The 27222-nt window shown below is 42.1% G+C and overlaps 1 protein-coding gene across 2 annotated transcripts; it reads right to left on the reverse strand.

Annotated features, from left to right (window-relative positions):
* LOC106568844 (integrin beta-1) lies at nt 1-26987 on the reverse strand. Of its 2 annotated transcripts, XM_014139565.3 has the most exons (16): nt 26679-26987; nt 15060-15126; nt 14522-14607; nt 13227-13449; nt 12711-12881; nt 12154-12392; nt 9012-9167; nt 8590-8775; nt 8241-8381; nt 7790-7992; nt 7328-7566; nt 6834-7056; nt 5069-5304; nt 4626-4792; nt 3391-3474; nt 1-1099 (listed from the first exon to the last, which is right to left on the reverse strand). In XM_014139565.3, exons 2-15 carry the CDS (start codon nt 15124-15126, stop codon nt 3397-3399), a joined length of 2415 nt encoding a protein of 804 aa, XP_013995040.1. In that variant the 5' UTR covers nt 26679-26987; the 3' UTR covers nt 1-1099; nt 3391-3396. The 2 variants fall into 2 exon arrangements, with proteins under 2 accessions (XP_013995040.1, XP_013995041.1); XM_014139566.3 differs by lacking the exon at nt 3391-3474.
* Nucleotides 26988-27222: the final 235 nt, after the last annotated feature.

Below are 27222 nucleotides of genomic sequence, written 5' to 3' on the forward strand. Positions count from 1 at the left end.
TTGGGGTAATTTGTTTTGGAACTTTAATAAATAATTTCAGAAATAAAGTAATGCAAAATGTGAATGTGAAATAAAAAGGCACTTTAAAAACAGTGTTGAGATTGTGTTCTTACAACTAAGTGGGATGTTTGAAATTCTACAAAGATCTGAATGACATCACTCCCTTAACACTGATCTTTAACTGAAATGTAGTCACCATTATTCAATGGAAGAGTTTGATTACACCATCTAAATTAGAAGAGAATTATTCAACAGTAAAAAGAAAAACACTGAGGATACAGGTCAAGTAATAAACCATTCAGAACTCAATTTCTGTAACTGAAGCAAGACACTTAAAATAAGGCATATTGTTTGCAAACAAGGCAGTGAGTTCTATAATATTTGGCATCGCTATTAATTAAGAGTTTAATAGGGACCTGAGTTCTTTAAAACTAAACAATTTAAACCTGGAGCCCATAATACTACTAATGTACATTAATGTCATTATTTATAAAGATTTACAAATATCATGACAATATCTTTAAAAAATAAACATTTAAATTGATTGTTCAGGTTGAAGAATAAATTGATTAACATACCTTTGCTTCCAGCCCTTTTCTGTGACTAAAATATGGCTTTACACAGAATTTCCTACAAACTGTACACATTACAATTTACTGCTGCCCTAATGGCCAGCTATCGCTACGTATCTTGTCCCATATCGACATCCAATTTCACCCTCAAAAACAGAAATGGCTCCACGGTTCTATGAAAGGCACAACCACACCTTCAATGACCTTGCCAGTCCTGTGGCAAAAATAAAGTAAGTTTTAAAACATTCTGCCAAGTTCCACAAAAAAAAGTAAAAACCCAAGTTTATACATACTGTACAATTTTTCAATTCAAACAATGCATAGGAAAAAAACTGTTAGTAAAACATACTGAAATAGTGGCAAAATGCACTGCTATCATTTGGTGACTACAAAAACAAACCATGAACATAAACCCCCCCAATATTATTTTGCATACAGTGTTGTAATGAGAGGATGCTCCATCATTTTCCCTCGTATTTTGGATTGACAACAGTTGTTACAGCACTCTTGTAGATGGGATTCTCACCCTGCAAAAGACAAGGAAAAAGAGAGTGAGAAAAAGAATAATCATGGCTACATTGTCTTTGTCCCAAATGGCAGCCTAGTCCCTATATTTTATTTTAACCTTTTATTTAACTAGACATACATACATACATACATACATACATACATACATAGCACTACTTTTGACCAGGGCCCATAGGTGCCATTTGGAATGTAGTCCAAAAAGAGAATCATTCGGTTAGAACCACTTCAAATATCAAATTGTTCGGTTAAAATGAATTCCAGAGCAGCACGTCTCCATTTGGACAACACGATTTTCAACATTTCAATAGGGACTTGCAAACAAAGCAGTCACCTGTCCTATAATCTAGTATGTTAATGGAGCACACAACAACATGCAGTTAAATACATGTTAAACCTTAACCCATTTAAAATAAGGCAGCGTGAATTGGATGGTGAGCTATAGACCACTGTAGTTTAAAAAATATATTTATCCCGTTTTATTAAGTGATTCATTTCTTAGACAAATGTGTTCTTCAGGTTGCCTCAGACTGTACCAGAAAGTTTAAACTCGCTACTGAAAAGAGAAAACGGTTATTTTACAGCTTTTGCTTTTAAGAAGTTGAATGTTTTTTTCTTAATGAAAATATACTGCTCAAAAAAATAAAGGGAACACTTAAACAACACATCCTAGATCTGAATGAAAGAAATAATCTTATTAAATACTTTTTTTTTCTTTACGTAGTTGAATGTGCTGACAACAAAATCACATAAAAATAATCAATGGAAATCCAATTTATCAACCCATGGAGGTCTGGATTTGAAGTCACACTCAAAATTAAAGTGGAAAACCACACTACAGGCTGATCCAACTTTTATGTAATGTCCTTAAAACAAGTCAAAATGAGGCTCAGTAGTGTGTGTGGCCTCCACGTGCCTGTATGACCTCCCTACAACGCCTGGGCATGCTCCTGGTGAGTTGGCGGATGGTCTCCTGAGGGATCTCCTCCCAGACCTGGACTAAAGCATCCGCCAACTCCTGGACAGTCTGTGGTGCAACGTGGCGTTGGTGGATGGAGCGAGACATGATGTCCCAGATGTGCTCAATTGGATTCAGGTCTGGGGAACGGGCGGGCCAGTCCATAGCATCAATGCCTTCCTCTTGCAGGAACTGCTGACACACTCCAGCCACATGAGGTCTAGCATTGTCTTGCATTAGGAGGAACCCAGGGCCAACCGCACCAGCATATGGTCTCACAAGAGGTCTGAGGATCTCATCTCGGTACCTGGCAGTCAGGCTACCTCTGGTGAGCACATGGAGGGCTTTGCGGCCCCCCAAAGAAATGCCACCCCACACCATGACTGACCCACCGCCAAACCGGTCATGCTGGAGGATGTTGCAGGCAGCAGAACGTTCTCCACGGCATCTCCAGACTCTGTCACGTGCTCAGTGTGAACCTGCTTTCATCTGTGAAGAGCACAGGGCGCCAGTGGCTAATTTGGCAATCTTGGTGTTCTCTGGCAAATGCCAAACGTCCTGCACGGTGTTGGGCTGTAAGCACAACCCCCACCTGTGGACGTCGGGCCCTCATACCACGCTCATGGAGTCTGTTTCTGACCGTTTGAGCAGACACATGCACATTTGTGGCCTGCTGGAGGTCATTTTGCAGGGCTCTGGCAGTGCTTCTCCTCCTTGCACAAAGGCGGAGGTAGCGGTCCTGCTGCTGGGTTGTTGGCCTCCTCCACGTCTCCTGATGTACTGGCCTGTCTCCTGGTAGCGCCTCCATGCTCTGGACACTACGCTGGACAGACACAGCAAACCGTCTTGCCACAGCTCGCATTGATGTGCCATCCTGGATGAGCTGCACTACCTGAGCCACTTGTGTGGGTTGTAGACTCGTCTCATGCTACCACTAGAGTGAAAGCACCGCCAGCATTCAAAAGTGACCAAAACATCTGCCAGGAAGCATAGGAACTGAGAAGTGGTCTGTGGTTACCACCTGCAGAACCACTCCTTTATTGGGGGTGTCTTGCTAATTGCATATAATTTCCACCTGTTGTCTATTCTATTTGCACAACAGCATGTGAAATGTATGGTCAATCAGTGTTGCTTCCTAAGTGGACAGTTTGATTTCACAGAAGTGTGATTGACTTGGAGTTACATTGTGTTGTTTAAGTGTTCCCTTTATTTTTTTGAGCAGTGTATATCAGTGAAAAAGGTGGAAGAAAAGATGCAAAACTGAATCACAAAACACTTCAAGGGGAAAGTAAAGTACATGCAGGAAAAGGGAAAAGAGAGAGAGGTAATACAAACGTAGACTTATAGAACCACGCCTTTACGCCCATAGCTTGGATTCTGGAACTTATTTATAGGGCTCTTGTATATAGGATTCTCTTGCTATGGTTGACAATGAGACAGACAGGGTCAGAGAAAAGAACAAGAAAGAGCATGAAAAGAAAGTAAGCAGTAAAAGATGACAGGATGGAGGGAGTAATGGTTGAGGGACAAAGAAATCAGAAAAGGGTTACCAACTAGCGGTCTATCCATCATTCAGAATACAAACATATCCAACCCCAATGGTTTAGCAATAGCCATGCTCTTGAGAATGAGGTCGAGTCCCAAATAGCACCATATTCCATTTATAGTGCACTACCACTACTTTTGACCAGTACCACCATTTTTGACCGGGGCCAACGGGGGCTCTCGTCAAAGGTAGTGCACTATTTAGGGAATACGGAGCCATTTGGGACTCGACCAGAGGCTATATTCTCTCTCAGCTGTGCAATTCCTCAGCACACAAGTGCTCTGTCATTCTACTATAAACATGAAATACTGTTGCTATGACTTTGAGCACACTGAGCGGCTGGATTGAGCTTTCTTCTGTTGGTGACCAAGCACACCCTCTCCCTCAGCTTCATTGCCTATTATGGGCATGAAGTACTGATGAGTGGACAGATAGTGGCAGCACTCCTAGCCTAGCCAGCAAAATGCCCATAGAGGAAAGGCCACTCCCTCAGTGAATGAAGTCTGTCTCAGGCTGAGCAGCGTGGCAGAGCCAGGTTTCTGTGCTGCCATTGTTGGCACAAAACAGAAAACAGGAGATGTAGCCAAAGAGATAACCAAGGCACAAATATAACGGTTGGTTTTCGCACAGATAACCAAGGCAATGAAGTGCATGTCTTGAGATAGGCGTAAAAGGAATGCTGGATGAATGAGCTCTGTAATCACAAGCAGTAAGCCCTCATATATATATCTATATACACACGTTAGTTAATTTAGGACAGAAAGTCATCTCCCATTTCAAGAGTAGACCAGGGGCCGTATGCATCCAGTGTCTCTGAATAGGAGTGCTGATCTAGAGTCAGGCCCCCCTGTCCATGCAATCTTATTCATTGTGATCTAAAGGCAAAACTGATCCTAGATCAGCACACCTACTCAGAGACACTTTATGAATGCAACCCCAGATATCTGAACAGTGAAATAATATAAAAGTTAATATTCTTATTTGAAAGCTGGCTGTGCTGGTGTGATCCAACAGGATGCCTTACCGTGTCCCATTTGGCGTTCATCTTCTCCTTCTCGAACTTGGCGAACTCTCTGCGGTCGTGGATGATCATGAGCAGCTTCCAGATGAGCAGTAGGGCCAGGCCAATGAGCACAATGCCCGCCACCACGCCAGCCACGATGGGGATGATGTCAGGGCCCGCTGGGCACTCTGGAGCACAGCAGGGAACACACATGGCAACATTATGCATTTACAGTTAATCATATACAATGGACTATGTACTTGTGTTTTGAAAGGCGTCCGCCAAATAAAATGTAAATTATAGGCCTACACTTTGGCTCTGTCCCAAATGGCACCCTATTCCCTTCGTAGTGCACTACGTCATTTTGTAGTGCACTACTTTTGACCAGAGATTATAGGGGCCCTGGTTAAAAGGTGATCAAAGATATTTGCTCCTCAGTGGTGCAGCACCAGCCATCCACTCACCCAGAGTCTCGACCACGTAGACCTCCCTCATTGTGTCGTTCCTGACGGCGTAGGTGTAGTAGAACCAGCAGTCGTTGGCGTCCCTCTCCTTACAGTGGGATAAGGGGTAGGATTGGTCAGCTGGCTGGGGCAGCTTGTCCCGATCCTTCACTCTGATCAGGTTGAAATAGTTGCAGTCCCTCTGACACGTGTCCTTCTTCTCTCCAGTCTCAAAGGCCCGGCACTGAACACACTCCCTTTTAGAGAGGACAACAACATGGTCAGGCTATGGCCATACAGATAGGTATTAAGACAAATAAAAACTGATTTATCATTGTCTTTATTTTTTATTTACAATATCGTCTTAAACAAGTTTTTTCCCCAGGTTATACAGTGCCTTCGGAAAGTATTCAGACCCCTTGACCTTTTTCACATTTTGTTAGGTTACAGCCTTACTCTAAAATGTATTGCCCTCAATCTACACACACACACACACACACACACTACCCCATAAAGACAAAGCAAAAATATTCTTTTGACATTTCTGCTGATTTATAAAAGAAAATAATTGTATTACATAAGTATTCAGACCTTTTACTCAGTACTTTCCTAAATCACCGTTGGCAGCGATTACAGCTTAGTCTTCGACGCTACAAGCTTGGCACACCTGTATTTGGGGAGTTTGTCCCATTCTGCTCTGCAGATCCTCTCAATTTCTGTCAGGTTGGAAGGGGAGAGTCACTGCACAGATATTTTCAAGTCTCTCTGTTCGATCGGGTTCAGATCCGGGCTCTGGCTGGGCCACTCAAGGACATTTAGAGACTTGTCCCGAAGCCACTCCTGCGTGGTCTTGCCTGTGTGCTTAGGGTCGTTGACCTGTTTGAAGGTGAACCTTCGCCCCAGTCTGAGGTCTTGAGCGCTCTGGAACAGGTTTTCATTAAGGACCTCTGTACATCTTTGCCTCAATCTTGACTAGTCTTCCAGTCCCTGCTGCTGAAAAACATCCCCACAGCATGATGCTGCCACCACCATCCTTCACCGTAGGGATGGTGCCAGGTTTCCTCCAGACGTGACGCTTGGCATTCAGGCCAAAAAGTTCAATCTTGGTTTCATTAGACCAGAGAATCTTGTTTCTCATGGCAAACTCGAAGTGGACAGTCATGTGCCTTCTACTGAGGAGTGGCTTCTGTCTGGCCACTCTGCGATAAAGGCCTGATTGGTGGAGTGCTGCAGAGATGGTTGTCCATTCCATTTAAGAATGATGGAGGCCACTATGTTCTTGGGGACCTTCAATGCTGCAGAAATGTTTTGGTACCCTTCCCCAAATCTGTGCATCGACACAATCCTGTCTCGGAGCTCTACGGACAATTCCTTCGGCTTCAAGGCTTGGTTTTTGCTCTGACATGCACTGTCAACTGTGGGACCTTAGACAGGTGTGTGCCTTTCCAAATCATGTCCAATCAATTGAATTCACCACAGGTGGACTCCAATCAAGTTGTAGAAACAGGATGCACCGGAGCACAATTAAGTCTCCTAGCAAAGGGACTGAATACTTATGTAAATAAGGTATTTCTAAAAACCTGTTTTTGCTTTGTCATTATGGGGTATTGTGTGTAGGTTGATGAGGAATTATTTTCATTTAATCAATTTTAGAATAAGGCTGTAATGTAACAAAATGTGGAAACGTAAATAGGTCTGATACTTTCCAAAGGCACTGTACAAATCCACAAGTCCCTGTCAGCATTGTGGGTGGGCGATAACGGAGATAAAGAGACGATGTGCTCACTTGTGCTCAGCGCAGACACCGGGGCAAGTGGGGCAGATCTCACAGGTGGGGCCCTGGAACTTGGGGTTGGTGCACTTGCAGACACCACACTCGCAGGTGCCCCGGCCATTACATATCTGCTTGTTGGCTGCCAGGCAGGTGGAGGTGTCCAGGGAACAGTCGCAGGCGCTGCCCGTGTAGTTGGCATCGCAGATACACACCCTGCACTCACAACGCCCATGTCCTAGTAGAGGGGAGGAGAAATTAAGAGATTGAATCTATGCTGGGCCTACACAACGCAGCCATTCATTTTGAAGAATCATCCAACTAAAACATTTTCTTTCAGTAGGCCATGGCTGAGGAAAGAGGTGGAGAAAATGGAGGATCCATGATATGCTGTACATTTTAAAAACACGTTCTTTCAGTAGTTCATTCTATAGATGTTACAGTACGCAGCAGTGTCGAATGAATACAATATGTCTACGAAAACCAAGAGGGCCAGCCACGGGTCTTACCTCCACAGAGTTTGTTGTTGGAGCGGTCACAGTTGAAGTTGTCACACTCGCAGAATTTCCCGCTGTACCGTTCCTCGGGATTCTCCCTCTTCTTACACTCACAAGTTCCACACACACAGTCTCCATTGTTGCTGCAGATGTCTGTACCATTGTCCTTCCGACAGTTACCGTCCAGGTCGTCTGTCCTCACCTCGTCTGTGCTGCACTCACACAGTCTGCCGATACGTCCATCGTTGCACCTGAGCCAAAGCAAGATCGTATTCATTAGTGCACATGGAAGCAAAAAATGTCACTGCGGAAATCGAAAACAAGCATTTCTTATTGGATAAGTTAATGTAGTCCCTTTGTCCTTTTTCTTCCGTATGGATCCTAGTGAATATGACCTGTATAGTTTCAGAAGAACATTATGGTAATTCACACCTGAAAATCAGAACCCAAACCAGTGTTTTATGTTGTGCCTACCTGCAGGCTCCACACTCAAAGGTCCCGTTGCCATTGTGGCAGATCTTGCTGAGAGGTTCTCCACCTTTGGAACATTCACATTCGCAGATGAAGTTGAGGACGATCTCCACATCCTCATTGAAACCCAGCGGCTTGATCCTAATGGTCTCCGACTTGCCTTTAGATGGACACTTCTGGGACTCGATGGTAATGTCAAAGGACACCTAGGAGATAGGATGATAGAAGGCATTAGTAAACTCCTGGAGACTGGTCTTGAGAAAGACCTCTGAGCTGAAACGTTGAGTAACGGTCAAATATATTCCCTCTTGTTTTTCCAATAGTAAACCCCTAAAAATGTCTTGGATGGTTTACACATTTTTCTAGATGCATTACATTGACAAATGTAAATTCTCCACCCCTATTTCAATAGAGACCAGACCACCAAGGAAAGGCAGCGCTCGCTCTTACTTACCTCATCTCCAATGGAGATGTTAGAGCACTTCCTTCCGTTCTCTCCCGTACCAACCACGCCATTCTTGCAGATGGACTTGTATTTTATGGACACACCATCAGGCACCTTGTTGTTCTCCAGAATGACTTCAGATGAGAGAGACTACCAAACACAGAGAATGTTAACCAAATGTGTCAATATAAAAAAAAAATAAAAAAAAAAACGGGTAAAAAGTAGTACACTATTGGGAATAGGGTGCAAATTTGGGACAGATACCAGGTATTGATTTTCTGCACAGTAATTATTAGCTTCACATCAAAACAGCCATTCCAAGTCAAAGCTGGTGTCAAAGCGAGGGGGTTAAACTCACATTGTAAGAATCGATAATGAGCTTGATGACGTTGCTGGAGTTGGAGGAAAGGGTTCCTACTGCTGACTTGGGGATGAGATTCTTCAGTTCCTTGTAAACAGGCTGGAATTCCTCAGTAACTGCAAAAATAGTCTGAATGTTGTTGTCGCTCAGTTTCTGGACCAAATGGGCAATGGAGGGATAGTCCTGTCAATTGAAAAGAAATGCAAGATGAAAATGTCAAAACAAACATCCAACCATCCATACCACGGAGAGACGAGCCAGTCATACAGCATGTTATACCATATGATAACCTTACTGTCCGTTCACATGGAAATTCATTTTGTGAGGTCAGCACACTAAATAAATAAACTATAATGCAACAAATGCAATACAAAATGTCTGGAAGGTATAGAGTATATAGTATACAGAGAAACTCTTACGTAGTAATGGCTCATGGTGTACATGTTGTTTTCCAGATGACACTTTCCATCGTTGGGCAGAACGATGCCGCCCAGTTTGCCGTCTCCAGCAAAGTGGAAGCCAGCGTCAGTGGAGAACACCAGCAGACGAGTGACGTTCCTCCAGCCAATGGCATCCTGCAGGGGGAGGGACAGAAACAAATACAATCAATTAGAGCTCTCGAAAAATAAATTCTCCAAAATATATCAAAATTCTTTGCTGTAATGCTTTGCACTAGGGCTAAACCAATTTAGTCGACTGGTTGCTTGTTTGGTCGATAGGCTGTTGGTCGACCAAGATCATTTTAGTCGAGCAGTAGCAAACAAATGTATAAACAAATCATGGTGTATAAGACACCTATCTGATGGACTGATCCATTGGTATTTGGTATTTTATTAGGATCCCCATTAGCTGTTGCAAAAGCAGCAGCTACACTTCCTGGGGTCCACACAAAACATCAGACAAGAACAGCTCAAGGACAGAACTACATACATTTTTAAAAAGGCACATGTAGCCTACATATCAATTCATACACACAAACTATCTAGGTCAAATAGGGGAGAGGTGTTGTGCTGTGAGGTGATGCTTTATCTGTTTTTTTATACCAGGTTTGCTGTTTATTTGAGCAATATGAAATAGAAGTTCCATGCAATAAGGGCTCTATATAATACTGTACGTTTTCTTGAATTTGTTCTGGATTTGGGGACTATGAAAAGACCCCTGGTGGCATGTCTGGTGGGATAAGTGTGTAAGTTGACTATGCAAACAATTTGGGATTTAACACATTAACATTTCTTATAAAAATAAGTGATGCAGTCTCCTCAACTCTTAGCCAAGAGAGACTGGCATGTATAGTATTTATAAGCCCTCTGATTACAAATAAGAGCAAAACGTGCAGCTCTGTTCTGGGCCAGCTGCAGCTTAACTAGGTCTTTCCCTGCAGCACTGGACCACACGACTGGACAATAATCAACATTAGACAAAACTAGAGCCTGCAGAACTTGCTTTTTGGAGTGTGGTGGCCGTGGGGATGGCACAGTCCATCGGTGTAAGACATTTGCTACTGAAATTGAAATGGTTATATTATGTAAAAACAATGGTGCAAAATAATATCATTTTATAACAAATGCGCTTTCTCCCGCGTTGGACAGAGGTCGCTGTCCGCGGTTCTGAAACACAGTGCACTGTTAAATTGACGCCTTTTCCTAGACCATGTTGCAATGAGCATAATAGCAAAGTTAACCAGCATATTGGTGTGGAGAACAATGCGGGGGAGACAGCAGCGGAGTTAGGAGACAAACAGCCCTTGCCTTAATTGTCTAAGAAAATTGTGGAGGAACCAACTTAATTGGGTCTATAAATCAATAGCCTAACTGTAATGTGCCTGGCTTTATAAATCATCATATCTACAGAAATAAGACTGATCCTGATTCTGTTGCCTGTGTGATTAATAGCCTACTGATTCCGTGCGCACCAAGCCTCAGGCAACCACATGTCGGATAAAAAAAGTACCCAAATTCAGCTGTTTTTAATCTTTGTTATGCTGTAATAAAGGCTTTACACTTGTTTTCCATTAGACCAGCCTCTCTGGTATTATTTAGATTTGATTTAGTGTTGTTTACACTGTTCTAAATTGTCAGAATTTGTATTTCTAATAATGACCCTAATTTTCTTGATCTTCTTTCTATTATTATAATAATCATCATTATAATAATAATAATTGTTTTCATTAGTAGGCTTAGTATAGTATCCTTGTATAACCACCATTGAGCTGTAGGCCTAAGAGCACATCCTGTTTAGTCTTACTTAGGCCTATATTTTAATACTTACATAGGCTACTGTATCAATCAATGTATTAGTTCATGTTATCACAGCATAGGAGTCATTCATGATTTGAAATGCAATCAAGCATTTTAGTTTCAAAATAAAATAAAGCGACCATTGAAAAATTAGCGTAAACAATAAATAGGCCTAAACCGTTCCATTTCGCAAATTGCATTCACGAATGATTGCGACTGTTTTGTCTTTGCTGTAATGAAAGGCTGTACAAAAAAAAACTTTACAGACTCTCTGGTGCGCTTATTTATTTAATGTTGTTTACAGTCAAAAAACATATATTGTAATCTAACAGCACCTGTTTGGCGCACGCAGCGCTTGCTCCTCACCTTTTTCTTGATCGCCAGTATTTTCCACAACTAGTCAAATTTATTCCACACATCTGACTTCCCCTTTACCTCCTGAGCAACCAGTAAATATTCCCCAGTTTCAAGTTTATTTGTCACATCCTCTGCATACATTTTGCTGTCACGGGTTACGGTGTTCAGAGTTTGTTCTAACCAAGTTATTGATGTGATTATGATATGCTATAGGTCACGCGCCCTATTGGTCACATGCATGTGATGGATACATCTGTCACGTGAAGAGAGCAAGAGTTGAGGGAATGTTTTTTCTAAACAAAATGAGGGATTTCAATAACTTTTCAGTCAGAAATGTCTGCAATAATGTTGCAGCTTCAGCAACACGGGCAGTGTGATACACACTGTTGGTGTTCTGTGGTCACTACAGCAGGGAGGAGAGAGAGACAATGGGTGCTAGTCACAGTCACTCGCAGTTTTGTTTTAACACAGCGCAGCAAGTCTGAGCCAGGTCCAGCACAATCAAATCAATTGCGGTCGGACTCCCGCTAGTCATTTGTGTGTCTTAATTATTTAATCAAACAGTTCACTTAAAGCATCAGACAAGCTCAGTGCCTATAGTTGATTTGATTAAATAGGATGCCTCTATATATGGAGAAATATATGTTCAATTTTTAACCAACCGATTGGTCAAACGAACAGTCAACGTTTTAGTTTTTTGGGTACAGCCCTACTTTCCACTGGATGTTATTATTTCAATCATTAACCATTCTAGCCAATTTGGAACATTTCTGTACTTCTGGGCTGGTATAAAGAGTCTTCTATTAGAAGTGATGATCTAGGATCAGGTCCCCCCTGTCCATGTAATCTTATTTAACTTCATCAGTAGTACTACTGATTGATCCTAGATCAGTAGTACTACTCTGCGCTTTATGAATACAGGCCCTTAACGGAGACTAGCACACTTAGCCCAGGCCAGGTCACTCACCCCACAGACCGCCACCTGCATGATGGCATCAAAGCCTCCCTCAGGCGAGTCCAGGTTTCCAGAGATCTGCTGCTTGCTGACCAGGCTGTTGAACTTCTGCCCATTCTCGGTCAACCTGAGCACGTTCTTATAGCTGAAGGGGCTGGTGCAGTTCTCATTGCTCGTGCAGGGGTTCAACAGCCTAGCTGGGGTGGTGCTGATGTAGGGCATCACAGTCTTCTCCACAAATGAGCCGAAACCTGGTTAGGAAAACAGTCGAGGTTTAGAAAGAGCTGGCAGAGGAGGCAGAAATGGGTAGCATCTGGCTGTAGCTAAGGAGGAAGGACAGGAGTCGGGAAACCAAGATCTAACATCCAAAGACAGGCTAGCGGCGGTGGCAGGGGGGGGGCAGGAGAGAAACATTGAGGAGTGGTCTTCCCCGGCTGATAACCCTGTAGCTGGCCTAGATACAGGCAGAGATGCCCATCAAGTAACTTCCTATCTGTATAAAGAAGACCTTTTATAGACGGTCGAAGAGTTGTTTTACTTTGAAAGTTTTAAAGTTGAATGTGTCTTACCAATCCTAAAGTCTGACGTGATCTCCTGCATCTCACGCATCAGGTCAGTCCCCAGGTTCTTGACGTTCTCCAAATCGTCTTTCATGGAGAAGGATAGGTCCATCAAGTAGTAGAGGTCGATGGGGTAGTCCTCTGCCCGCTTGAACTTCAGCTTAAACGTCTGGGCCTCACCTGCATGGTGGAAATAGAATAGAATGGAACAGATTCAGAGAACATGATGACTTCATTATTCCAGATGATACAAACAGCAACAGGATTCTGACTGACAATTTAGATATAGCCATCAATGACGGCATGTTAATGGAAAGTTCAAGAAATATTTAATATCCTAGCATATCCTGCTAGATGGTATCATATAGCTACATGGCCGGGCAGGGCCAGTATTCACAAAACCTCTTATTAGAGTAGGAGTGCTGATCTAGGATCAGTTCCTCAATGTCCATCTAATCTTTTTCATTTTGCCTTACAAGATAACTCCTGACCTGCGCTGCTATAGGATCAGATGTAACTCTTTACCGGATCGGAGGTTGAGGCTGAGTTTCTGGGGCTGGATCTGAGTGATCTGGTCAGGCTTTAGCTTCTCGGCCACGTCCTTCTTGCGGTTGGTGACAGGCTTGTCCTTGTCAATGGAGATACTGCCCCGGGGGTTCTCGATCTTAGCCTTACTGCAGCCCTTCGTTATCAGGGACTTCAGCTCATCACACCGGGCTGACTTAGACTCTCCCTGCTTCAGGAAGTCCTGCACAGAGATAGAAAACAAAACACGTTGTCATTAGCGATGACAAATAACCCAAACTTTATTTATTTATTGACTTTTCACAATAGTTATCATAGATACAGAAGTACACGGTATGCCTTTCAAGACTGACCCTTGACTAGAAGTGCCCTGGAGGTTTGGATTTTAATGAGTTCTGTCCTCTAGCTATTTAACATTACCCTGCATGTGCAAGCTATATGAACACTTGCCCTGCATCCCTAATGGAACCCTATATAGTACACTACTTTTGACCATGGCCCATAGGACTCTGGTCTAAAGTAGTGCACTATGTAGGGAATAGGGCAAATTTGGGACACAGAAAATAGGCCATTCTCCATCGGGAACAGGCAAAGTTTAGATTGGATGCACATGATTTCTCACAAGGCACTGCAGTGGTTTGCCACAGACAATGTGCCAAGTCTGAATAGAAATAGTACTATGCCTGGCGTCATTCTTAAAAAGGGTATTTTTCTGAATCAAACCATTACACATCATTTTATAATGGGCATTATTGCTAAAGAAATATGTCAGTTTTTGTTTCTGTTTCATCAGTGTTGAACGAGGTACCTGACATTTGGTGTTGCTCATTGAGATTGGTAAACAGGTCGACTGCACTAAGTTCTTCAGCAGCCTGCATTGTTGACCTTTGATGAAGAACAGGCATGCATCCCACATGGCACCCTATTCCTTATATAGTGCACTACATTTGACAAGGCCCCACAAGGCTCCGGTCAAAAGTAGTGCACTGTGTAGGGAATAGGGTGCCATTTGGGACACAACCCCAGGCAAGATATGACAGGAAGCGTCAGGGTGAGTTATGTTCTGTAACGTGACTCACAACTGCTCTGCATTACAATACTCTTGAGTTGCCTGCACCCCCCCCCCCCTACCATTTCACAGCAAGCTCTCTAACTGGTATTGGAATGATATCCCTGCCATTGTTAACCTCTAAATACAAACACTGTTGCGGTAACTGCTTCTAGTTCGATAAGTCGAAACATTCTGCCCCTGTGAGCGTGTGCACTCAAACAACTTTATCAAAAGACACACTTACAGCGTCTGTACACCATCCACATTTCTCTGCGACCTGGATGCATTCCCCACATGATTGTGCATTTGCCTTGATGCAATCACTGCCCTCTGAAAGGAAGAAGCAATACTTCGTAAGAAACAGCCATAACTATTTGTCAAGAGGCAGCATTCAGAAAGTTTGCGTCATAAATGGCACCCGATTCCCCATCTAGTGCACTACTATGGTCAAAAAGTAGTGCATTACATTGTAAATAAGGTTCATTTGGGATGCAGAAATGATTTAAAGCTGCCTCTCTAGCTGGCTCAACATGGAATTTCATTTCTTCCAATATATTCCATTGAGAGCCATGCTGCTGAAGCCAGGCAGCTGTAGACAATTTCTTGAATACACAACATCCTCCCATTAGGACAACCGGCCTCCTCAAACCATAATGCAATCCTGAAATTAACTGCCACACTATCATGATCTGAAGAATGTGCATCAAAGAGCATCAAAGATAAGTCAAAAGAGCAGACAAAACAGCAAGATGTAGAACATTGTGTGTCTCAAATGACCTTACCTTGCTGTGCACTGCAGAAACATAGGATTCCTAATAATGTTGCTATAGAAAGTAGCTTCAGATCCATCTGAAAGGAGACAAAACAGACAGTGGATTAATTCAATCTACTGGACATGGATTGAGTGAAGCACATATCATATTCTAAAAGCAAGAAGCCACAAAGGGCTGTAACGGAAAACATATCGCGATATAGGTATAAAAAGACTCTTTGGTCTTACAAACCTGCTGCATGTAAAACATTGTGTGCTATAGCTTGGAAAATAAATATATGTCTCTGGATGACAACATAATGTTTTCCTAAAGAAGTTAAATATGCGTCGGGTTTTGTTTCCTTGCCAAGATAATAAACAAGTATCGCGATACTGGCATCTTCCCAGCCCTACAAAAGGACCTCTTTATAAGTTGCAGTGTAGAATATGCATGTCAGTGAAGCTGTGGTAAAGCATTTGATGGAGGGTTTTAAGTGCGAGTACGTTGCACGGTGAGAACATCTAGATACGTTTCCTGTATGTGACCAAATCTAACTTTTGGTTAGGCATATATCAATAGGGTGTTTTGAGAAGTGTGCAATGCATTCAGCACAACACGAACAAAGCAAGTTCATTTCATGTAGGGATAGACGGCTGCTGTTGAAGCACGCCAAAGGTAGTCAGGGACGGGAATATCTAGTCCGGTAATCTTCAGATAAGGACCTACACACCCCAGAGAAACACAGAGGACAGGAGTCAAAGTCCTTGCTTTAAGTGTGTTCATCAACACTTGAAGGAAGACATTGTTCGAGCTGCTGCAGCTTAATCACGTTCAACATAAATAGGAAACCAATGTAGCACTCAGAACACTCTACCAACAACTACCACCAGTCACTCAACAGAAAACCCAACAAAAAACTATTATGGACAAGAAGAAAAAAATAAAATCAGCAGCTGAATTCTTTATCATTTTTGTTACAACACCTTGGAAACATGGTGGCCAACATTCACATTGGGCTAACCCCTATACAGAGAAGATCTGGGGCCTTATTCATAAGCATTGCCTAAATTTCACACTAAATATCTGCGTGAGCCAAAAGTATTGCACTATATAGCGAATCGGGTGGCACTTGGAACACATTTCTTGACAAGACCACTGCTTCCTAACACAGAGCAGAGAATGGAGAGGTGTGGGTCTTCTACTCCCATATATGGTCCGGCAGCTACATGCCTCCCCAAAGTCCTCCTCCTTCTCGCTCGCTCTCCCAGTGACACATTTCCTCTGACGGGCTGGATCCTGCCCAGTTCTCCTCTCACTTATGAAGTCAGCCCCTCTCTCTCTCTCAATTTCTCTACCTCTCTCAGCCCGGTAAAAGACACAAAGAATAACGGAGAGAGTCTGCCTTGCCAACAATACTTGGTTAAAGAGAGTCAGAGAGCAGAAACAGCCTTATTGGGTATCGTATACTGTAGCATTACCCACTTCACAAATATCTCAAAAGTACACACAGTACTGTATTTCTTTTCTTGATAAAATGATCAGCAGGGGCAGTATTTGAGGGAGTTGTGTCTCTGGAACAGATTCCACATGTAGTTGTACATAAGCATGCACAAACTACCTCAGGCATTTGCGTAAGTGAACACATCCTTGCCTACAGTGCCTTCAGAAAATATTCAGACCCTCAACTTTTTCCACATTCTTACATTACAGCCTATTCTAAAATTGATTAAATCCCCCCCCCCCCAATCTACACACAATACCCCATAATGAATAAGCAAAAATTATTTTTAGAAAATGTTTCTAATTTATATATTTTTTTTTAAATATGTTAAAAAAAATGAACTTACATACACTACTGTTCAAAAGTTGAGACACTTAGAAATGTCCTTGTTTTGGAAAGAAATGGGTTTTTTTGTCCATTAAAATAACATCAAATTGATCAGAAATACAGTATAGACATTGTTAATGATGTAAATGACTATTGTAGCTGGAAAAGGCAGATTTTTTATGGCATCTTTCATAGGCGTACAGAGGTCCATTATCAGCAACTATCACTCCTGTGTTCCAACGGCACGTTGTGTTAGCTAATCCAAGTTTATCATTTTAAAAGGCTAATTTATCATTAGAAAACCCTTTTGCCATTATGTTAGCACAGCTGAAAACTGTTGTTCAGCTTGCCACCACCATGCTTCACCGTAGGGATGGTGCCAGGTTTCCTCCAGACGTGGCACTTGGCATTCAGGCCATGGAGTTCAATCTTGGTTTCATCAGACCAAATAACCTTGTTTCATATGGTCCGAGAGGCTCATGGTTCCTTTTGGCAAACTCCAAGCGGGCTGTCATGTGCCTTTTACTGAGGAGTGGCTTCCGTCTGGCCACTGTACCGTAAAGGCCTGATTGGTGGAGTGCTGCAGAGATGGTTGTCCTTCTAGAAGGTTCTCCCATCTCCACAGAGGAACTCCAGAGCTCTGTCAGAGTGACCATCAGGTTCTTGGTCACCTCCTTGATCAAGGCCCCTCTCCTCCGATTGCTCAGTTTGGCCGGGCGGCTAGCTCTAAGAAGAGTCTTGGTGGTTCCAAACTTCTTCAATTTAAGAATGATGGAGGCCATTGTTCTTGGGAACCTTCAATGCTGCAGAAATGGTTTTGTACCCTTCCCAAGATCTGTGCCTCGACACAATCCTGTCTCGGAGGTCTACGGACAATTCTTTCGACCTTATATAGACAGGTGTGCCTTTCCAAATCCTGTCCAATCAATTGTATTTACCATAGGTGGACTCCAATCAAGTTGTAGAAACATCTCAAGGATGATCAATGGAAACAGGATGCATCTGAGCTCAACTTCGAGTCTCATAGCAAAGGGACTGAATACTTATGTAAATAAGGTATGTTATTTATTTTTAATAAATTTGAAAAAATGTCTAACAACCTGCTTTCGCTTTGTCATTATGGGGTATTGTGTGTAGATTGCTGAGGATTTGTATTTATTTAATCCATTTTAGAGTAAGGCTACAATGTAAGAAAATGGGGGAAGATTCAAGGTATGTAAAAGTAACCCATCCCGTGGGGGTACTGGCCAGGCCATCTCTAATTTGAAGGCCACCAAAGAGCTTCAGTGAGCTTCTTTTAGATGTAGACGTAGCCTACATCTAAAAGAGAGACACCAGGGTCATATTCACTTGTAGACACTTAACAGAAGAAAATGGACTGAAACATGGAAGGACTACCTGAAAGTGTCCAATAAGAAACTCACATTTTTGTTTGTTGTGCATTAGTAACGAATACGATCCAGTTGAACATGATGCAACACAAATAGCAGCAATCTAACCATCCAGACTCCCCCCCCCAACATTCCTGGACAGCGTCTTGGTTTACAGCTCAGGGTATCATCCTCTACAGAGCACCAAACTGTAAGGGGTTGACTGATCTAGGCGACATCCTAAATGGCACCCTCTTCCCTATATAGTGCACTACTTTTGGCCAGGACCAATGTTTCAAAACAGTTACTTTTTCCTCTCAGCTCCTCATTGAAATTTGTAGAATTGCAGGAAATTGGCTTATAAATTCAAAATAATTATGTACCTACACCACCAAGATGGGGCCACTAAAATCCACCCGTGCACATGGGCTGACCGCCCCCTTCGCAATGCCCCCTGCCACACCCAGCACCTAAGCCCCCTTTTTATCCAGAAGAAACATTGGTAGCCTAGGCTAAAGGCATCAGCATTCGTCAGTTTGGCTGACACATAGCCAAACTCTGCTAGGGTGAACCGAACGAGCTTGCTTGCATAACTCCCTTAAAAAGAACTTCACTTGAAAAAACAAGAAAGAAGCGGCACTAGTACTGTTTGTCCATTGTGAGACGCAGTAGCTAGTATAAACTTCCTCAAAATAGTCAGAATTAATATAAGATAACTCAAGAAATCTGTCATTAATTTTGACATTTTTGCAGAAGAGATCTTAGTCATGCAATTTTATATCTAAGATGTTTGGTGAAGTATTTTTCAATTAAAAAAAATGTGCTTGAAAATGAGTCGTCTCTGGTTGAATGACAAAGATTGTTGAAGAATCCCTACTGTTGACCAATTACCGAAAAAGGAGCGTAGACTTCGGCTACCGACTTCAGCTTGCCTCCATGTGTGCCCGGACAGCCGAAAAACACTCACCAATGTGCAAAAAGAACACAAGTCACAAAATGTCATAATATATGCACAAACTCTTCTGAACTGTTTCTGCTTGGAAGCATGCGGACGCCTTAAAATCGACACCGGATTGCCTAACATGGAAGAACTGGTACTGTGAAACCTGACTAACAAAGCTAAAAAAGAGACAATACTGCCAATTGAGCAACATTTTCTGGCATTTTGTGTGGTGTGTGTGTGTGTCTCTAAACCACCTGGATGTCAGTTAAGTTTGAGAGGGAATTTAATCTAGGCCCAAGAGTCACCAGATGTCTTTGGCTACATCAAAATACACACAATCGAACAGTATCCAATCTGATTTGTAAAACTGCATCCAGAGCCTACTTTCTAAGGGTGTGCTGCTGGTCTGCTGTGGTGGTAAGCCTTTCCCAGGGTGCATCCCAAATGTCACCCTATTCCATATATAGTGCACAACTTTTGAACAGGGCTTATAGGGCTCCGGTTCGAAAGTAGTGCACGCTGCCCCAGTCAACGGTCGGGAAAATCCATTCTCTTAGCATGGGAAAACATGACTCATCTTGGCTGAGGACTAGATCATGGGAAAGGGAATATCCATTTTCTAAAAACAGTATATCAGTCATGGGACACAATCAGTGATCTGTGTAGGGATGAAATAACCCATGTCTACTTTAAGAGATGACAACAGGGGGAAATGTGATGAGAAGTGTCAATTTCATGCCCTTTGCAGCTACAATTTGCTTGAATCTTTGCTCAAACTACTACTATAATGAAAAAACCTGTACAATCCTCAAAGAATTTCAGGGATTTTAAGGTGATGTTTCTGAATCTGTTGCTTTGCAACTGAACAGAGGCTGTCTGTCATGGCATGTTTAAGAGCATAATATTTATATTGGTGTGAAAAACTCAATGGCGAATCATGGCTTTGTATGGTCAGGTTCAGAGAGAGCGCAGTCTAACTGTTGCAGCCGGCAGAACTATCCTTCAGCCCCCACCCCACGCACATTTTTTGGGTTGTCCTGGTACTACACAGCTGATTCAAATAACCAACTCTTCAAGCTTTGATGATTTGAATCAGCTGTGTAGTACTAGGGCAAATACCAAAACGTGCACGGGGGGGGGGGCCCAGGACTTAGTTTGGTAAACCCTGCTTTAGGCTACTGACTGTCAGTGAAAAATATAAGGTCTACTGAAGACCTAGGTTAGCAGGTAAAGAACATCCCATTAAGGTCATTTAGCAGACACTCTTATCCAGAGCGACTTAGACTCAACTAAGATAGGGAAGACAACCACATCTCAGTCACTGCAATGCAAACCGAACTCAAGAAATAACTACATTATATTACCACAGTCTACCACTGACCAAACAAATTGTTTTCTATAGGTCTTAAAGGGTACCTAGGGAGAACACTAGAGGTAACCCAATCCCCTAAACCGTTGTTACAGTCTTCTGCCGGTCATTGGATGCAGACAGGTCATATTGAAGACAGGGTGGTTTCATCTACAGCCTGGCTGAAAGAAGTACGCCTCGGGCCAGAAATATTATCTCGCTCTGTGATGTAAATTCATCAAACGTTCCATTGCAGACACATCTAGTTGCCCTATGAAGAGAATCTGTCCCTTATGCATGTAAGCATAAGGCTCCACCCACTCACCAGCCTTGGGAGTGACATTCTTGACATTCCTATGCAAAACAGACAGTAGAAAATGAGTAAGAATATCTCCATAAAACTCTTTCCTACTGCTTACTTGACTGGGTCACTGTCAGAGTCTGCTGAGTTGTGTAAGAATGGCCTGGTTTTGAATCTAAAAACAGCCTGTAGGTTTCCAGCATAATGGACACATCATGGAAGCTTCAGGCACACACACGCAGGTCGCTACGTGTGTACTTGACTCAATGCAGAATGTGTCAACATCTTTGCTAGTCTGCTGTACAAAAGTCGACAAACTGCCTGCACTCCAAAATTGTATAGAGATGTGTAATTGTTTAGAAAAAGTTATTTGCATTATGGATGCTAAAGTAAGAAAATGCATAGGTTAAGATGCATGTCAATACCTCACCAATATACGCAAGATGTTGAGCAAACATCAAACCTAGGCCTAATGTTTGCTCAAGGGGCAGCTAAAAAAGGGAGCATATTGCAGTCATTTGTAATGATTAACACAATCCTGTTTAGAGAGGGGGAGACAGTACAAGGCCTAACACCTATCCACCGAGTCAGTTGGTTGTGTTTATGGAAGGTTTCATCTTGTTGCTAAGTGGTCGCTAATCTAGGTATGAACTGTTTGAGCTGCATCCGGTGATATAGAAAAAGACAGACCACACCAGTATGGTGCACACATCTCACAGCCTCACTCACCTCGCTGGTTAACCACATGAAACCACCATCGTCAATAGACCACTTTAGGCTGCACACAAATAAGGACGTGTACAAAATAAGCACATTTCTATAGTACTCCTTATGTCGATTAACGTGTAAAATACATTTGCGTGTGCAATTGAATCAAAATATTATCAACCCATTCAATGAGTGAATGGTGGGGTATGAATGATAACCCCACATTGTTTGTTCTAGGTTAGCAGTCTGGTTGTCCCTCGATAAGGTGCACGGACACTCAACCCCCACTCTCCTTGTCAACTCCCACCTGCTGGCGTAAGTCACAGAGCACTCTCACCCCCCCGCCCCTTCTCTCTTTCTCTCCCTCTGTGCATTAGCTCTCATAGCAGAAAATGTGTACATTTCCTTGAAGCTGCAGTATGTAACTTTTTGGGTGACCTGACCAAATGCACATAGAAATCTGAGTTATAGATCTGTCAATGTCATCAAAAGCAAGTATAAGAAGCGGCAGATGTGTTCTATGTGCGCTATTTCTATGCTTTCCGTTCTTCAGTTCCGATTTTAATACACCAGCTTCAAACAGCTGAAGATACAACATTTTTGGTCATTGAAAATATATTTCACAGCTGTTTAGATGGTGTAATGATTCTCTACACTTTGCATTGCTTGTTTTGTCACAAACTGAATTTAAGCAAACAATTCGAATTTTAGCAACCAGGAAAAGGCTGAGTTATTTCTGCATATTGCACCTTTAATTCAACTGCTGTGTATGCTGCTCTCCCTTAACAGCACTGTGTGGATGGATCAGGAAGAGCATTGGGTAGTACAAGGGAATGCTGAGGAAACACAACCTAAACTGAGGAATTCCTGCTTAATCCAATGAATTTTTTTATGTGTTTTCACGGGGGGCGTCTAGAAGCCAGTAGGCTACTCAATGGTGTGAACAAGAGCTGCCTTCTTGACATGATCTAAGCCATAATGTATCTAGGGTCTCAGAGTAGGAGTGCTGATCAGGGACCAGCCCCCCATCCATGAAAGCTATTCATTGTGGTGTAAAAGACAAAACTGATCCTAGATCATCACTCTTACTCTGAGACAGTCAATAGTATACATACAGCCCGTTACAATTATAATATTTTTTATTTTATTTAACCTTTGCTTAACTAGGCAAGTCAGTTAAGAACAAATTCTTATTTACAATGACAGCCTAGGAACAGTGGGTTAACTGCCTTGTTCAGGGGCAGAATGACAGATTTATACCTTGTCAGCTCGGGGATTCGATCTAGCAGCCTTTCGGTTACTGGCCCAAGCTCTAACCGCGAGGCTACCTGCCGACTAAATATATTACTTACAACAAACATGTAACTCCTCTCAGAAAAGGAGGTGGGGGTAGGTCTTGATCGTGATCTCAGATCGTATCCAGAGAACACATTCCAACTTAGTCATGTTCCAGATCCAGAACACATAGGAGTTAAAACACATAAAATGACTAATGCAAACTTCCCCCATGAGGGTCTAGGGCTAGCCTATTCATTCTAGTCAACACTGCCAGGCCTGAGGGGTCTACTCATTTGAGCCTGCAATGTGACTCATTTCTGACTAGCAAGCCTGAACAACATGCCATTGAATCAGTACTGGCCAGTCATCCGTTGAATCCGCCGGACAACTCAGGGGGTCGTATGTATCAAGTATCTCACAATAGGTGTGCTGACTTAGGATCAGTCTAGAATTTTTAAAATCACAATGAACAACAATGGACAGGGGGAGCTGATCCTAGCACTCCTACTCTGAGACGTTTGACCCCATGACAGATTAGTCATATAGCCTACTACAGTATGATATTATTCGGACACTCCTAGTGTAACGTCCCAAATGGTACCCTACTCCCTTATAGTGCACTACTTTTGACCAGAGACCATATTGCACTACTTTTAAGTAGTGTACTATCAAGGGAATAGGGTGCCAGTTGGGACACAAACCTAGGCTAGCCCGGTGCCATTGTTGCTGTTGAAGGGATCGTTTGGGAATTTGGCAATGAAGGATGAATTTTTCTTTCCCAGAATCAGATTAACACTTGGATACCATTTTTATGATGCTATTTAGCATTGGTTTACAAAACTACCTCTAAGTCCAGTATGAACAAAGTTCGTCATAAAAATGGTAGCGTAGCACCCCGTATTATGGGTATATTCAACAGCGTTTAAGAAATATATTACCTTCAACAGTGTTATCTTGTGATCAAGTCATCAATGTTCTGTGATTGGTGTCGTAAAAAAGTAGGCAAATAGCATGTTTGACATTTCAGTGTAAATACTACTACTGGTAACTTTTTGATAAGCAGTTCAGCAAAAAAGAATATGTCCCGTATTATCGGCATACGGTCCCTTCTATTTTGTTAAATTATAAGATATATCCATTTCGTTTTGTTCAACAACAAAAAAAAAGAGACCAACCTCATCTCCAAAGTGTTTACTAGATAGTTGACTAGCCTTCCGGTAAAAAAAAGATTGCTTGCCTGTCAACGTTTCATTGCGTAGCCCGGTGCGCCCTCCTGTAGCCTCTTAAAAATGGTTCTTCGACAACATCTTATTCAGTGTTGTAACCAAATAAATGACTCATTATTTGTTTTACAGATTAATCTTATGTTTTGAGAAAACAATGTAATACTAACATAAATGAGTATGAATAATTTAGGTAAAAAGTTGGATATTAAATTGTGTGGTCTGTCGCACAGCCTAATTTTACAATATACAGCACGTCCCACAAAAATGTGTGTGTGTGTGTGTATATATATATATAGACTTTTTTTGAAAACTCTCAAAACCTAACTTAACTTACATAAACTGTGGTCAGCTAGCTTGAAGGGTGTCTTTAGTCACAAAAAGTACCATTACTTTCCAGGCCATTTAAATGTTGAGCTCGAGGTGATTTAATCCTCCAACCTCTAGAGAGTGTCCGATGTTGGGGGAAAATTAGCTAACCATGAGTTCATCTGACCTAAGTAGATAAAGGGCGTTATTGCTAAAATCCTGAACTATCCCTTTAAGTCCTAACAACGTAACTAACAGAAGGCAATGTATGAACATATGACTAAGTCACTTTGGATAAAGCTTCTGCTAAATGGCATATATTGTATTATATAGGGAAGGGAAGTGACTCATTGGGTTAGCCCAACACCACTTCTACCCTGTTGTCTGTGTGCTATTATGAAGCATCTGAAGTGACTGAACTTATGTAATTACCACTGTGTGTGTGTGTGTGTGCAGGCGCAAGATAAAACGCAAGGGGGGGGGGGTTCGCTCCTTGACTCCTTCCCTTGAGACAGTAATGCTATGTCATTAAACATTATAGGTCTATGATATCAGACAGGATCTCCTAATCAAAGACTCATTTCACCCCAATTAATCTGACTAAGGCCATTAAACGAAGACACTTTAATCCTTAAAATAAGAAATTGACAAGAATGGCTCAGTCAGACAGCAAATAGCAATTTGGATTGGTGTCGATGCTTAAGGCGTCTGCATGCTTCCTATCCGAAACGGTTCGGAACAATTAGTGCAAATATTCTGATGACATTTTGTAGCTTTTTTGTTCGTTTTGGTCTTCGGCAAGGGTTTTTTCGGCTGTTCGTGAACACAAGCCGAAAGTCTGTTCCCGAAGTCTACGCCCCTTTGGTCAACAGCAGGGATTCGTCAATCAAGTGTTTGTCATTCAAGAGATTAATCATTTTCATGCAAATGTTTTCACTTGAGAAATAGTTATATATAAAATTGCGTGACTAAGATCGTAGACTAAAAACATAAACTCAAGAAATATGTCATTAGATATCTTAGATTCATTCTGACTATTTTGAAGAAGTGTGTACTTGCTACAGTGTCTCAAGATGTCAATGGTACCGTTTGTCCACCTTTTTCTAATTTGTCAAGCTAAGGTCTTTTATGGGAGTATGCGAGCACACTCGATTGGTTCACTTAAGGCACCAGCCGAACCGAAGCATGCGGAAGGCTTTACACAGCTTAACAAATCATCCTGCGCTTTCGCCTTATTTGCTGAAGAACGCAGCCTCTGGCTACACTGTTCTTACAGGAAGTGATTATAAAGGCAGGACCTATCTTGTCAGTCTCAATGCACACAGTCAACTCAACTACATTATGAGTGTAGTACACATTACCTAAATGGCACCCTATTCCTTATGTAGACCTCTACTACCCCATAGGCCTTGGCCAAAAGTAATACACTGAATAGGGAATAGGATGACATTTGAAACATGACAAAAATACTAGCTAACCACTCACAACACATACGTCTCTGGATTCAATCAATGCTAAATGGTGAACCACAGTTTACACACACAGATTTTTTTTGTTGAAAATGAGTTACCATTTGAAGACATACAACCGATTCTCTATATCAAAAGGCTGCTGTGAGACACTCCCAAATAAAATTATAGTTATTTGATACAAACTACCGTTTAAGCATCTGTGAAATTACATTAGAAATATACGTACATAGACTACCACATATTGACTGACATGGTCCATTTTAGACTAAACGTTACCCCAGGGAGAGACACTCGGTGGCCAAGAGCCCAGGCCTTCCAACCAATCCACTTTGGACAATGGAGGCAACAATGTTACAATGTCTGTAACAACTCTTGACACGATATACATCCACTTCAAAAAACGTTAAGTTACATCATGGCATAGGGGGCTACATTTTATAGTAGACTAACGTAAAATGTCAGCTTCAAATTTCAGCTATGGTAACGAAGGAAGGCCTGCTCTGATATCTTGTCTTCTACATTCCCTCCAGACAATGGGGGACAAACAAACAATGTCTACCAACCAAAATGCGTCCAAATGTAATGATACGGGCCTAAAACTGAACAATGTAGTAATTTACCTTGGCAGGCTACAGATAAACACAAAAAAATGCCGATGTAAGCCAATTTGATACGAGTGAATTCACATAGCCATTCGGTTTTTCGTCGCCCCATCCGGCCGCCGCTATCCCCACCCAAAGTTCCCCAACTCATTCCTCATCATACCCTTTGTCGAATCCCTTGAACATTTCAGTAGCCTATACAATCTTGGCATAGCCTAACCAGATATGCTGGACAATCATTTGAGAAAATAAAGTATAGAATCTTACCTTGACTCGTGTTTTTGTCTTTGTTTATAATATCAGAGCAGCATTTACTGAGAAAAAAAAAAGTATCCCGTGCGCTTTTTCTAGAGAAAAAAAACGGTTATTCACGAAAGGAAATACCGCAAAGTGTCAGTGATGTGCCTTATCCTTTTAAAATTATGCTTGCCCCGTTCAAGATACAAAAAAGTCGAGGAAAAGCAGAATGTAAATTATTTTACTAGGGGCAGCTCGCCCGAACACGTTACAATAGATCCTCAGTCTAGGGCGAAATATTTTTTTCCTTCAACAAAGTGGACGACGAATTACAGTCACTTCTTCTTGTCTAGGACCGCCCACACAGGAAATACCGACTCTACTTGGAGGGCAATGGAGCAGACCTGTGAACCCTTCTATTCCTAAATAACATTACTGACCCTGACCACTTCATACACACACGCAGTCTGGTTTTACTAACCTTGTAGGGACACACAATTGATTGCCATTCAAATTCCTACTTGCCATTCAAAACCCTAACCATTAACCTAACCCTAACCCCAAAACCTATCCT

The sequence above is a fragment of the Salmo salar genome, chromosome 14, assembly GCF_965601325.2.
Source record: "Salmo salar chromosome 14, fSalSal1, whole genome shotgun sequence".
Lineage (NCBI taxonomy): Eukaryota > Metazoa > Chordata > Actinopteri > Salmoniformes > Salmonidae > Salmo > Salmo salar.

What these genes read in the sequence shown, in the direction of transcription:
- LOC106568844 (XM_014139565.3), bottom strand. Translation starts at nt 15,126, where the DNA reads ATGGATCTGAAGCTACTTTCTATAGCAACATTATTAGGAATCCTATGT. An exon ending in GTGGATGGTGTACAGACGCT is followed by an intron (nt 13,450 to 14,521) that starts GTAAGTGTGTCT and finishes ATCTCTGTGCAG; the next exon opens with GACTTCCTGAAGCAGGGAGA. An exon ending in CAACAACAAACTCTGTGGAG is followed by an intron (nt 7,057 to 7,327) that starts GTAAGACCCGTG and finishes CCCCTCTACTAG; the next exon opens with GACATGGGCGTTGTGAGTGC.